The sequence below is a fragment of the Hemiscyllium ocellatum genome, chromosome 10 (genome assembly GCF_020745735.1).
Source record: "Hemiscyllium ocellatum isolate sHemOce1 chromosome 10, sHemOce1.pat.X.cur, whole genome shotgun sequence".
In the NCBI taxonomy this organism is placed as follows: Eukaryota; Metazoa; Chordata; class Chondrichthyes; order Orectolobiformes; family Hemiscylliidae; genus Hemiscyllium; species Hemiscyllium ocellatum.
This window is the reverse complement of record NC_083410.1, coordinates 98,159,144-98,172,653: the sequence shown is the minus strand read 5'-3', so window position 1 is coordinate 98,172,653 and position 13,510 is coordinate 98,159,144. Positions and strand designations below refer to the sequence as shown.

Here is a 13,510-nt window from a genome sequence, read left to right as displayed (position 1 = left end):
ATGATAGAAATCTTCCCAGACTCAAGAAGGTAATCTGATCAATTTAAGAAAAGACACAATTATGCAGGTTAAATTATTCAGGTCACTCCATAAATAAAGATATTAGAATTATCTGTTTAAATTAAACCTACGAAGCCAGGGATTTGAGCTTGACAATATCACAGTCCAGCTCAGTGATATCTGATAGGCAGTGAAGAAGGTACGCTATCCCTCAAAATCTTGGCACATTGTAATACAAAAAGCTGGATCAGTTTCTTTTATTTTACAGAATCATAAGTTCTCATTTTAACTCACTCAAAATATACTGACTTACATAGAGCTTAAATAGGACTCAGCAACATGCTTAATCTACTTTTTCACATCAAAATTTCTTAGAAACATACAGTCTGTGGCAAAGCAAAAAAGAATTGTGATTTGACAATAACACAGACTGCAGACAGATGACTGCAGACAGATGAGACTGGATGAAATTAATGGAATGGAATTAGGATCAGTACGCTGATAATAAACCTTCTAAGAAGGTTAGTAATTTTAGTGATAAATGACACATATCTGATAGACCTGCATTTTGTGATTATTGCTCTAAGTTCAACAACTTGAAGTTATATAAGACAATAAAAGACAATAAAAGAACCAAAGACATTTTACAAGAACACAATAAACCAAAATTAAACACTGAACTGAATAAAAGAGTGTTAAGGCAGATGATTAAAGAGATTGTAAGACATGGCATAAATGAAGCACAAAAATGGAATGAGGTAGGGAAACAAATATGGACCTCATCAAATTGGAGTTCTCTGATGGGGGCTGTTAATCTGGTCCAATCAGGGAGACCTGGCTGACAGGTAAAGAGGAGTGTCTGGCTTACTGGGTTGTGTGTGTGTGTGTGTGTGTGTGTTGGGGGGGGGGAGAAATGGTCTGTATTCTATGCACTTTTTAAAATCTAATTAGACTGTATTTGTTTTGGGGTTTAGGGTTTGGGGCCTAGCTTTGCCCCTCCTCTCCCTTGTCAACTGCTGTTTATCTGTGTACAGCTGTTAATGTTAATTGTTTTGTAAACTGAATTGATAATAAAATTAAAAAAATGAAAAAAAAAGGAGTGTCAGACATTCTAACACTCTGGGAGCTGGCTCTAAAGGAGCTGAACCAGTGTCAAAGACATTCCATGTGTAAATAAAGAGTGACTTGGTGACAAGATAGCGGCCTCTGTGAAGTTATTTTGTGGCGACAAGCGTGGAATGCTGAGAGACCAGTTGGTATGTGGGATTAATGATGCAAAATCACCTGCTAGCTGAAGCCTAACAGCCTTCAAACAGGCACTACAAGTGGCTTTATCATTGAAAAATGCAGCAAGTGGACTATATGAGTTGCAGGCTATTTCGATCGAAGTGGACACCCTTGCCAGTCCGACTGAGCTTAGCCTATAAGATATAGGAGTAGAAATTAGGCCATTCAGCCCATTCAATCATGGCTGATAAATTTCACAACTCCATTCTCCCACTTTCTCTCCATAACCTTTGATCCGCTTGATACTCAAGAATCTAACTCAGTCTTCAATATAACCACTGCTTCCACAGCCTTCTGTGGAAATTAATTCCACACTCTACTCTCTGGCTGAAGATGTTTCTCCGAACTCCGTTCTAAAAGATCTTCTCTTTACTCTCACGTTGTGCCTTCGGGTCCTAGTCTCTCCTACCAATGGAAACATCTTCCCAATATCTACTCTGTTGAGGCCATTCAGTATTCTGTATGTTTCAGTTAGATCCCCCTTCATCCTTCTGAACACTATTGAGTATAAACCCAGAATCCTCAAACATTCCTCACATATTAACTTGTTAATTCCTGGAACCATTCTCATGAATCTCCTCCGAACAAGCTCCATGGCCAGTACATCCTTCCTGAGATATGGGGCCCAAAATTGTGCACAATACTCCAAACGTGGTCTGACCAGAGCTTTATACTACCTCAGAAGTACATCCCTGCTTTTATATTCAAGTCTTCTCTAAATAAATGCCATCATTGCATTTACCTTCCTAACTATTCACTCAATCTGCAATGTTACTTTGAGAAAATCCCGGACTAGAACTCCCAACTCTCTTTGTAATTCAGACTTTTGAATTTTCTCCCCATTTAGAAGGTAGTCCATGCCTCTATTCTTCCTACCAAGGTGCATGACCTCACACTTTCCCACATTGCATTCCATATGTCACTTCTTTGCCCACTCTCCTAAACAGTCCAAATCTTTCTGTAGCCTCCCTGCCTCCTCAATGCTACCTGTCCCTCTTCCTACCTTTGTTTTGTCTGCAAATTAGCCAGAATACTCTCAGTTCCTTAATCTAGATTGTTAATGTATAAATGAAAGATTGTTGTCCCAACACTGAGCCTTGCAGGACACCATTTGTCACTGGTTGCCATCCTGAGAAGAAACATTTTCTCCCCACTCTTTGCTTTCTGCAAGACAGCCAAGCTTCTAACCATGCTGACACCTTGCATCTGATGTCATGGGCCCTTATCTTACTCAGTAGTCTGTGCAGCACCTTGTCAAAGGCCTTCTTGAAGTCCAGACAGATGACATCCATTGGCTCTCCTTGGTCTATTCTGCTCATTACTTCTTCAAAGAATTCTAGCAGATTTGTCAGGTGTGACCTCCCCTTGATAAAACCATGCTGACTTTGCCCTGTTTGACCATGGGGAACACTACTTGAGTGAAGGCAATTCTATAGCCTCACTTAGGATGTATCCTGAACAGAACAACTCTAGGTCAGCCCACAGCAAATCCCCAAAACAATATACCGGCCACTACAGCGGACAGCTGGAACTGACAACCGGAAGCGGCAGAGACAAGCCACTATAAATGCCAGAGGAAAGATCACAGAAGCGCTTCACAGGAGGCTCCCAGGCACTGAGGATGTCACCTAGACAGGGGACAAAACGTCTGCAACACAAATTCCCAGCTCGGCGAACAGAACCACAACAACTAGCACCCAAGCTACAAATCTTCTCACAAACTTTGAACCCCAAAACAAAGCCAAGCCTCAACCAAATAATAAAAATTTTCTTCAGGGTCTGGGCTGCCAGTCCATTTCGTTGCTGCTGAGACAGCAAAGGAGTCCTACTAACTACTGACTCAACTTGCAAGTTTACCTTAAGAGAATCCTGGACTAGAATTCCTAAACTGAGTAAGAGAACTCATAAGCTGGTACGCAGGAGAATGCACACCATGGAAAGTCCATGTGCATACAGTTTGGAACAGTCAAATTGCTTCACATCCTCAAATCACAACCAATAAAAAGAACCATCAAGTTAAATGGTCACCTGGTTCAAATGGAGATCGATACCGGTGCAGCCCTTTCAGTGATCACAGAACCAGTGTTACGATGCTGTTCCTTTAACAAGGTTATGATGTCCTTGGCTTTTTTTTTCAGAGGTCATAAAAGCAGGGATTCTGAAAGGTCTGGCTTACATGGGTTTTAGGGCCAATTTGATTATAGCTAACAGATAATGCCTCAGGAAAAAGGTTTTCATGTTAAAAAAAATTACTTGAACAATGAAAGGGGTGTGGAATTGTTCTCCCAGTTCAGCCCTATTTTTGGTTGGGTTTGGTTTGGCTGATCACTGAAAGGAGTCAGTCAGTTGTGAAGCTGCTGGATCCAAAGAAGCAGGTCCATGCTGATCCTCCCTCTCTTTGACATGTCTCCTGTAAGACCCTGTGTTTGATTTCACCTTTTGTGCCAAGGGGTGTTTGTGGGGATTATTGCAAATATTTGGAACAGTATCATTAAGTTGGGATAGTCTATTGGTTTTCAGATAGGTTACTTATTCTATACTCTGTTCTCTTTTATTTATGTTTCATTCGGTAATCTTGGAAATAAATTCTGTTTTGTTTAAAACCAAGTGGTTGAGAAAGCTGCATCAATTCTGGAATACCCACTCTACACCTGCTTAAAACAACAAGCAAAGTCCAGGTTACTTTCTTGAAATGTTTTGTGGGGATCTGGCTTGGCCCATAACACCAGTCTTTAACAAATTCATTCTGGACACTAAGCCTTACGTTTGGACAAGACCTCAACTAAACTGACAACTTATACCTGGGGGAACCTTTATAGATTAAGTGCATAATTTGGCTCCAGTCTCATATGAGAAGCAGCTATTCAGTTACTACTGATTGTAATGAAAGGCTTGGGTCCAAGCTTGATGGGGCAAAATTGGTTGAGAGCATTTCACCTAGATTGGCTCAACATTTTTCCATTTAAAAATGGCTGCCCGAGTGAAGTCCTAATTAAATACCTGGAAATCTTTCATGAAAGTTAAGGGAAAGTTAAAGGTCAAAGCGACCTTGTATGTTGACCAGGAAGTAATTCCACGATCCTACAGGAGCCTTACAGTGCCAATTGCCTTATAGGCAAATGTCAAGGCAGAAATCAGAAGGCTGGAAGGTGAAGAAGTCTTAAAACAAGTCCAGTTTGCAGAATAGGCAGCACTGGTTGTACTGATTTTGAAGCCTGATGGATCGGTTCACCTTTGTAGAGATTTTAGTCAAATGGTAAACAGCTATTTGCAGCTGGATAAATACTCAATCCATCACATAGAGGGTTTATATGCAAAGCTGGGAGAGGGGCTATCCTTCATGAAACTGGACAACTGGCACTTGCAATTGTGGTTAGATGAGTATACTACGACTAATACCCATAAAAGTTTGTACCAATATATGAGACTGCCAACTGGGGTATCAACAGCCAGTCCAATTTTTCAGCTGATGATGGAAAACATTTTTCAATGTCTCCTCCAGATCACTATTCATCTAGATGGCAGAGTAATAACAGGAAAGATCAATAGGGGCACTTAGGAAACTCAAACATAATCCTCAGATATTTCTCCCAGGCGGGTATACACCCATGAAAGGGAAAATGTGTGTTCCAGGCACCCCAAGGGACCCATTTGGGCTACAGAGTCGACAAGACCGGGTTACACTTTTTGGAAGATAAAGTCAAAGGTGCCCTGACTCCTATGTCTGTGCAGGAGCTTAGGCCTTTCCTTGGGCTGGTGTATTATGACTGAGAGTTCTTACATAACCTGGCTTCCATCCTGGCACCTTTGCATAAACTCCTAACAAAGGGTCAGCCTTGGAAACGATTGCGTAGCCATGACATAGCTTTCAGGAAGGTGAAGAACATAGCTTTTAGGGTAGTGCTCCTAATGTATGCCCAAACAGAACTCTAAAACAAAATTGGCTTATCAAAAATCACTTTTCTATTAGAAAATATGTAATAAGATTAGAATATGTCACTATTCTCTAATCTTTCTATCAAAGATATATTGGCTGACTTGAACCGAATCGGGCCAAAAGTCTTTTTATAATGCATGGTGTGGCATGGTGGCTCAGTGGTTAGGACTACTGCCAGGGAGTCCTATGTGATTCCACTCCGGGCAACTATCCATTTAGAATTTGCATGTTCTCCCATGTTTTCTCCAGGTGCTCTGGTTTCTCCCCACAGTCCTAGGATGTGCAGACCATGCTAAATTATCCATAATGTCCAGGGGTGTGCAGGCAATAGACAATAGGTCATTCTGCCCTTTGAGCCTGCACCACCAGTCAATATGATCATGGCTGATTATCCTTAATCAGTATCCTGTTCCTGCCTTATCTCCACAACCTTTGATTCCACTTTCCTTGAGAGCTCTATCCAACTCTTTCTTAAATGAATCCAGAGACTGGGCCTCCACTGCCCTCTGGGGCAGAGCATTCCACACAGCCACCACTCTCTGGGTGAAGAAGTTTCTCCTCATCTCTGTCCTAAATGGTCTACACCGTATTTTTAAGCTGTGTCCTCTGGTTCGGCACTCACCCATCAGCGGAAACATGTTTCCTGCCTCCAGAGTGTCCAATCCTTTAATAATCTTATGTGTCTCAATCAGATCCCCTCTCAGTCTTCTAAACTCAAGGCTATACAAGCCCAGTCGCTCCAGTCTTTCAGCATAAGGTAGTCCCGCCATTCCAGGAATTGACCTCGTGAACCTCTGCTGCACTCCCTCAATAGCCAGAATGTCTTTCCTCAAATTTGGAGACCAGAACTGCACACAATACTCCAGGTGTGGTCTCACCAGGGCCCTGTACAGAACCTCTTTGCTTCTATACTCAATCCCTCTTGTTATGAAGGCCAGCATGCTATTAGCCTTCTTCACTAACTGCTGTATCTGCATGCTTACCTTCATTGACTGGTGTACAAGAACACCCAGATCTCTTTGTACTGCCCCTTTACCTAAATTGATTCCATTTAGGTAGTAATCTGCCTTCCTTCTTGCCACCAAAGTGGATAACCATACATTTATCCACACTAAACTGCATCTGCCATGCATTTGACATCTCACCTAACCTGTCAATGGTCATAGAGTCATAGAGATGTACAGCATGGAAACAGACCCTTCGGTCCAACCCGTCCATGCCGACCAGATATCTCAACCCAATCTAGTCCCACCTGCCAGCACCCGGCCCATATCCCTCCAAACCCTTCCTATTCATATACACCTCCAAATGCCTCTTAAATGTTGCAATTGTACCAGCCTCCACCACATCATCTGGCAGCTTATTCCATACACGTACCACCCTCTGCGTGAAAAAGTTGACCCTTAGGTCTCTTTTATATCTTTCCCCTCTCACCCTAAACCTATGCCCTCTAGTTTTGGACTCCCCAACCCCAGGGAAAAGACTTTGTCTATTTATCCTATCTATGCTCCTCATAATTTTGTAAACCTCTATAAGGTCACCCCTCGGCCTCCGACGTTCCAGGGAAAACAGCCCCAGCCTGTTCAGCCTCTCCCTGTAGCTCAGATCCTCCAACCCTGGCAACATCCTTGTAAATCTTTTCAGAACCCTTTCAAGTTTCACAACATCTTTCCAATAGGAAGGAGACCAGAATTGCACGCAATATTCCAACAGTGGCCTAACCAATGTCCTGTACAGCCACAACATGACTTCCCAACTCCTGTACTCAATACTCTGACCAATAAAGAAAAGCATACCAAACGCCTTCTTCACTATCCTATCTACCTGCGACTCCACTTTCAAGGAGCTATGAACCTGCACTCCAAGGTCTCTTTGTTCAGCAACACTCCCTAGGACCTTACCACCCTGTAATCTCCTAACATCCTCCTCACATTTCACCCTGCCACCCAGCTTAGTATCATTAGCAAATTCGCTAATGTTATTACTAATATCATCTTCTATATCATTAAAATATATTGTAAAAAGCTGCGGTCCCAGCACTGATCCCTGCGGTATGTCACTGGTCACTGCCTGCCATTCCAAAATGGAGCCGTTTATCACTACTCTTTGTTTCCTGTTAGCCAACCAACTTTCAATCCAAGTTAGTACTTTGCCCCCAATACCAGGTGCCCTAATTTTGCTCACGGACCTCCTATGTGGGACTTTATCAAAAGCTTTCTGAACGTCCAGGTACACTACATCTACTGGACCTCCCTCGTCCATCTTCAGAGTTACATCCTCAAAAGATTCCAGATGATTAGTCAAGCATGATTTCCCCTTCATTAATCCATGCTGACTCTGACCTATCCTGTTACTACTATCCAAATGTGTTGTAATTTCATCCTTTATAATAGACTCCAGCATCTTTCCCACCACTGAAGTCAGACTAACTTGTTTATAATTTCCTGCTTTCTCTCTCCCAACTTTCTTAAAAAGTGGTACAACATTAGCCACCCTCCAATCCGCAGGAACTGAGCCCGAATTTATCGAACTCTGGAAAATAATCACCAACGCATCCACGATTTCTCGAGCCACCTCCTTCAGTACCCTGGGATGTAGACGATCAGACCCCGGGACTTATCAACCTTCAGACCTAACAGTCTCTCCAACACCAATTCATGGGAAATATAAATTCCCTTAAGTTCAGGTCCTTCAGCCACTGTCACCTCAGGGAGATTGCTTGTGCCTTCCCCAGTGAACACAGATCTGAAGTACCAATTCAATTCTTCTGCCATTTCTTTGTTCCCTGTAATATATTCCCCTGTTTCTGTCTCCAAGGGCCTAATTTTAGTCTTAACCATTTTTTTGCCTTTCACATACCTAATAAAGCTTTTACTATCCTCCTTTATATTTGTGGCCAGTTTACCTTTGTACCTCATTTTTTCTCTGTGTATTTATTCTTAATAATCCTCTGTTGTTCTTTAAAAGCTTCCCAGTCCTCCGTTTTCCCACTTATCTTTGCTATGTTATACTTTTTCTCTTTTAACTTTATATGTTTCTTAACTTCCCTCATCAGCCACGGCTACCCATGCCTCCTCCTAGGATCTTTCTTCCTTTTTGGAATGAACTGATCCTGCATCTTCTGCATTATACACAGAAATATCTGCCATTGTTCTTCCATTGTCATCCCTGCTAAGGTATTGCACCATTGAACTTTGGCTAGCTCCTCCCTCATAGCTCCATAGTTCCCTTTATTCAACAGAAATATTGTCACTTACGATTGTACCCTCTCCCTCTCAAATGGCAGATTGAAGCTTATTGTATTATGGTCACTACTTCCCAATGGCTCCTTCACTTCGAGGTCCCTGATCAATTCTGGTTCGTTGCACAATACCACATCCAGAATTGCCTTCTCCCTGGTAGGCTCCAGCACCAGCTGTTCTAAGAATCCATCTCGGAGGCACTCCACAGAGTCTCTTTCTTGAGGTCCAATACCATCCTGATTCTCCCAGTCTATCTGCATGTTGAAATCCCCTGTAACAACTGTAGTAACATCTTTGCGACAGCTGGATTGTCCATGGGAAATGCAGGGTTACATGGATAGGTAGGGCATTGGGTCTGGGTGGGATACTCTTTGGAGGGCCAGTATGAACCTGATGTACCGAATAGCTTGCTTCAATACTGTAGATATTCTATGATTCTATGAACTCTTAATAACTTACGTTCTGCTTAACACTAGCTTACCACTACCCATCTCCAGTTCACTGCTCCCCACCTCAGGTTTGTTACTTTCTTTCCAAAAACCACATGCTCATCACTTTCAGTGACCCTTCCACTCACCACATCTTTGCCTCATCCTGTCAGCTCACTGCGTCCCTCCCGACTCCAACTCCCAATAGATCTTTATTGTCCAGCTTGTTACCGGCACCTCAACCTCAATCCTTCCATCATTCAACTATGGCCTGGATCCTTCATTGATTCTATACCTCTCCCTGAGTTTACTGTCTACAGCTACAGCACTGCCCATCATGGAAAGCTTCCAGCCTCTAATTGCCTAGCTCCTTTTTTTTTGTTGGAGGAGGAGAATGGTAGGTTTTCTGCCCTATGGTTTCTAAGTTCTGAAGAAGGCCATCCAATAGTCACTAAGATCCGGCAAGCTTACCCAGTTCAGGCAATGTGGGGATTCTGCCGGTTGTCCAACCAGGTAGAGAGACCCTCTTCATTTAACTCCACCCATAATCTAGGCTAACACTACTGTCCAGTACAAAGTGTGTACTACATTGCCAGACGTGTTGTTTTATGGAGGATTAATTACACTGAGGTCTAATTTTCTTGCTCAGCTGGAAATAAAATATCCCATGGAATTATTTGAAAGGCAGGGGATTTCACCCAAGATTAGAGTGGTGCTGGAAAAGCACAGCAGGTCAGGCAGCATCTGAGGAGCAGGAAAATCGACGTTTCGGGCAGAAGCCCTGATGATGAAACGTCGATTTTTCTGCTCCTCGGATGCTGCCTGACCTGCTGTGCTTTTCCAGCACCACTCTAATCTCTAGTGTCTGTAGTACCCACTTCCACCGAGTTCACCCAAGATTCTAGCCAGAATAACACCAGCATAACAGAATGATTAGTTATGTAGATTTTGCTGAGCAAAAATAGATTGCTTAGTGTCTATCCAATAGTATGCATCAGAAAAGATATACTGAAGGTTCCTCAGTTTGAAAATGTGAAACATATCATAAAATATGAGCTTGTTATTTCCCATATCTTGCTGTTAGTTCAGAATGTGAGTAAATTCAAATCTTAATATCTTTTAGCAAGTCATTGGGAGAAGGCAATTCCAGGAATGAAGGTATCCATCAGAAGATCCATTACCTGGCCTTTCGAATATGTAGTACTGGAACATAGTCCTTTCTATAACAGATGAAAGCCGAATAGTACACACCATCCACCTTCTTAAATTGCGGCATAGGTGCAAACAAGACAGACACAGCAGGATCTAGTATCAAATAAGACAGATAATTGTTAAATTTATACAAGTAAATAATTTTCACAACAGACAGTATCTGAAAACGAAGAATAAATTCTGTGACAATTTCTGAAAAAAATCTTTTACCTAAGGCAACTTTCTTTGGCACAGCAAGGATTATGTAGTGAAGTTCTCGGATGTCATTAAAGACAGTCCTACACAAGTATTGGAAATAAATTAATATTTTTAATTGCACATTCTGACATTGGTTAATGAAGCTCAAGAATAAGAATCAATACAAGTCATTAACACCATGTAACATGGTACATATTAGTGCTATCATTTCTACTGGCCTTATCTCAATCATCCACCAAAAACCTCAATACATAACCTGAAGAAATGATGACCGTTTGTAAAATTACAAATGGATCTTTTATTTAAGTGTGAAGAAGTGTTAATGAAACTAAAATTGGTATATCACAGACACATAGAAACACATAAGATACCAATTAATTCAAATGACAAAATGGAAATTAGTGTACTTTTTTGCTAACTATATCAAGAGTAAAGTACTGTTTTGCACAAAGTACATTCCCCACTTTCTATCAGTAATCCACATTTCAAGTCTTTTTCCCCTCTCTTCTGGAGACTCAACTATGTCTGGAATTGGTTACATTCATTTCAAGAAGATTGTAACTTCAGCCTAAATGGCAGCTGAACTCAAGGCACCAAACCTGTTGCAAAGTTTTCTAAAATGCAGTTTTCTGCAACTTAGACATTTCTACAGCAATTCTCAGCCTGGTGGAATTTTGCTAAAATAATCAAACTAGAGTAACTAGAATTGCAGTTTATTTCACATATTGTTATCTTCACCTGAACAACCTCTAAAGGAAAATTTGACCAGAAATGAAGGTCTCTATGATGTAAGGAATTCTAGGTGTTATTGAATATGGTGCAAAGACGGAACAAAATATGACAATAATTTAAACAATAGAGACTTCTCAAGATAAACATTTCTCTTTTAAACAATATGTGTGATGATACTGTGGCTTTAAGAGGAACACGGCACTTAACATTTGCCTTTAAAATAAGAAAATGTTAAGAGTCTAGGCCACCTTCTTAAAATATTTTAAGGGAGTCTGGTCTGGTCCATAACAAATTGGGAGCTCGTCCAAGCCCAAAATTTCTAATTAAAGTTGGGTTTAGGATTATTGGACACAGGGGCAGTGAGTGGTAAACATCAGTGTCTTTTGTCTTGGGTATTGAATTCGGTTGGCTTAAACAGGGTGTACCTTGTGTAATAATGGCCCTTTTAGTAACTAAGAGTTTTCTGGGGTGGAAGAAGTCACTGCGCGAGTTTTACAGAAAGTGAGCAAGGAAAAGTTTTTAGAATTGGCAGACCAGCTAGAGTTGAGGTTGCCTTTGTTGTGTGAATAGGGTAGGTAATTACAGCAATAGTTCAACATTTACAATTGCCAGAAATGCCATCAGAATCTTTGGAAATGGCTAAAATTCTATTGCAAACGAAGCAGCTTGAATTAGAGGCAAAAGAAAAGGAAAGATAGAAGATAAAGGAAGGGAAGAATAGCTCTAGCAGAAGTAAAGCAGAAAGAGAGAGAGTTTGACCTTCAAAAGTTCGTAATTAGAGAGCAAAGTATAATTAGAAGGGCAGAGATAAAGTTTGAAGGCAGGTTTAGTGATGAGGACAGTGATGGACACCAGTCACATTGTAGCCAAATGCCTGGTGGGGATCTGTTTAAATATGTCCAAATGTTATCTAAGTTCAATGAAAAGGATGTAGAAGTCTTTATCATTTCATTTGAGAAAGTGGCTAAACAAATGAAATGGCCGGTGACCATGTGCATATTATTGACCAAAACAAAGTTGGTAGGTAGAGCTAGTGAGGTATTTGCATCGCTATCAGAAGAGATTTCTGGAGGGTATGAGGAGGTAAAGAAAGCCATCCTCAGTGCATATGACTTAGTATCAGAAGTTGATAGACAATGTTTCAAGAATCTAACGTGTGACCCTGGTCAAACATACATTGAGTTTGAAAGGATCAAACAAAGTAATTTTGATAGGTTAGATAAGGGCATTGAAAATAAATCAAACATATGATGCTCTTGGAGAGATGATTATGTTGGAGGAGTTCAAAAATTCAGATCGTGAAGTGGTGAGAACTCATGTGGAAGAGCAGATAGGAGTTAAAACTGCAAGATTAGCAGTGGAAATGGTCAATGATTATAAGTTGGTTCACAAATCAAATTTTGGCTTCTGATATCAACTTTGATCTGTGAGGCATAGAAGTTGGGGAAAAGAGAATTTCTCAAGTGATGGGAAAAGGAGATCTCATTAAAGATAACATACCACAGGGTAAAAACAGAAACCCATGAGGGAGAAAGAGAAGTAAAAAAGCTCAGGTGTTTTCACTGCAATAATGTAGGACATACGAAGTTGCACTATTGGTGGTTTACAAAAAGCAATGAGAAGATAGATGTGGGAAAATAGGATAAGCTAGTGGGCTTTGTTGAAGTGGTAAAGGAAAGCACAGTGGAGCTACAAAGCTGCAATAGAATGTACAACCTGGTAAGGGATTGGTTGAGAAGGAAGTGTCAGATCTCCTTAGATAATTTACTTGTGCAGGCAGGTTTACTTGTATATGCCAGGAGGAGCAGGTAAAGAAATTAAAATTTTAAGAGATTTGGGACCATGTCAATCTTTGATGGTGAGAGATCAGGAGATATATAATTCAGGAGTATTGCCAGAAAAAGTGGTAATATGTGGAATTAATGGTGAGATGCGAAGTGCTCCATTATATAAAGTGAAGTTGGATAGTCTGGTGGAAAAGTGGTGGTAGGAGGACGAGAGAAACTCTCGACTCCAGAAATAACAATATGTCCTTGGCAACAATATAGCTGGATCACAAGTGGGAGTGATGCCTACTGTGGTTGAAAAGCCAGTGGAAAATCACTTAAGGTATTACAGGAAGTATATCCTAGGATGTTTCCCGACTGTGTGGTAACAAGGTTACAAAGAGGAGAAATCAAAGAATAAAGATAAGGAAATTTAGGTTCAGTTGTCAGAGACTTTGTTTGACTAGGTTAAGAAAAAAACAAGAACAGGTGGAAGGACAAAGTGGATATTTTTAATGCTGAGAAGTTAACTGAATTACAACAGGAAGATGAAAAGCTGAAGCAGATGTATCAAAAAGAAGAAGAATCTGAGGTACCCCAGACTGTTACTATCTTAAAAATGATGTTTTGATGAGGAAATTGAGACCATTACACATTCAGACGGATGATAAACGGGCAGAAGTTCATAAAGTTGTATTATCGGTGAGT

At 40.9% G+C, this 13,510-nt stretch overlaps 1 protein-coding gene across 1 annotated transcript in view; it reads right to left on the bottom strand.

Moving 5' to 3' along the window:
* Positions 1-13,510, bottom strand: part of cfap61 (cilia and flagella associated protein 61) — a 236,030-nt gene that overhangs the window by 204,657 nt on the left and 17,863 nt on the right. Inside the window, exons 4-5 of the mRNA XM_060831159.1 lie at positions 10,255-10,384; positions 10,076-10,155 (exon numbers count right to left, since the gene is read on the bottom strand). Of these exons, the coding sequence (XP_060687142.1) occupies positions 10,076-10,155; positions 10,255-10,384 (210 nt within the window). The remainder of the gene's footprint in view (positions 1-10,075; positions 10,156-10,254; positions 10,385-13,510) is intronic.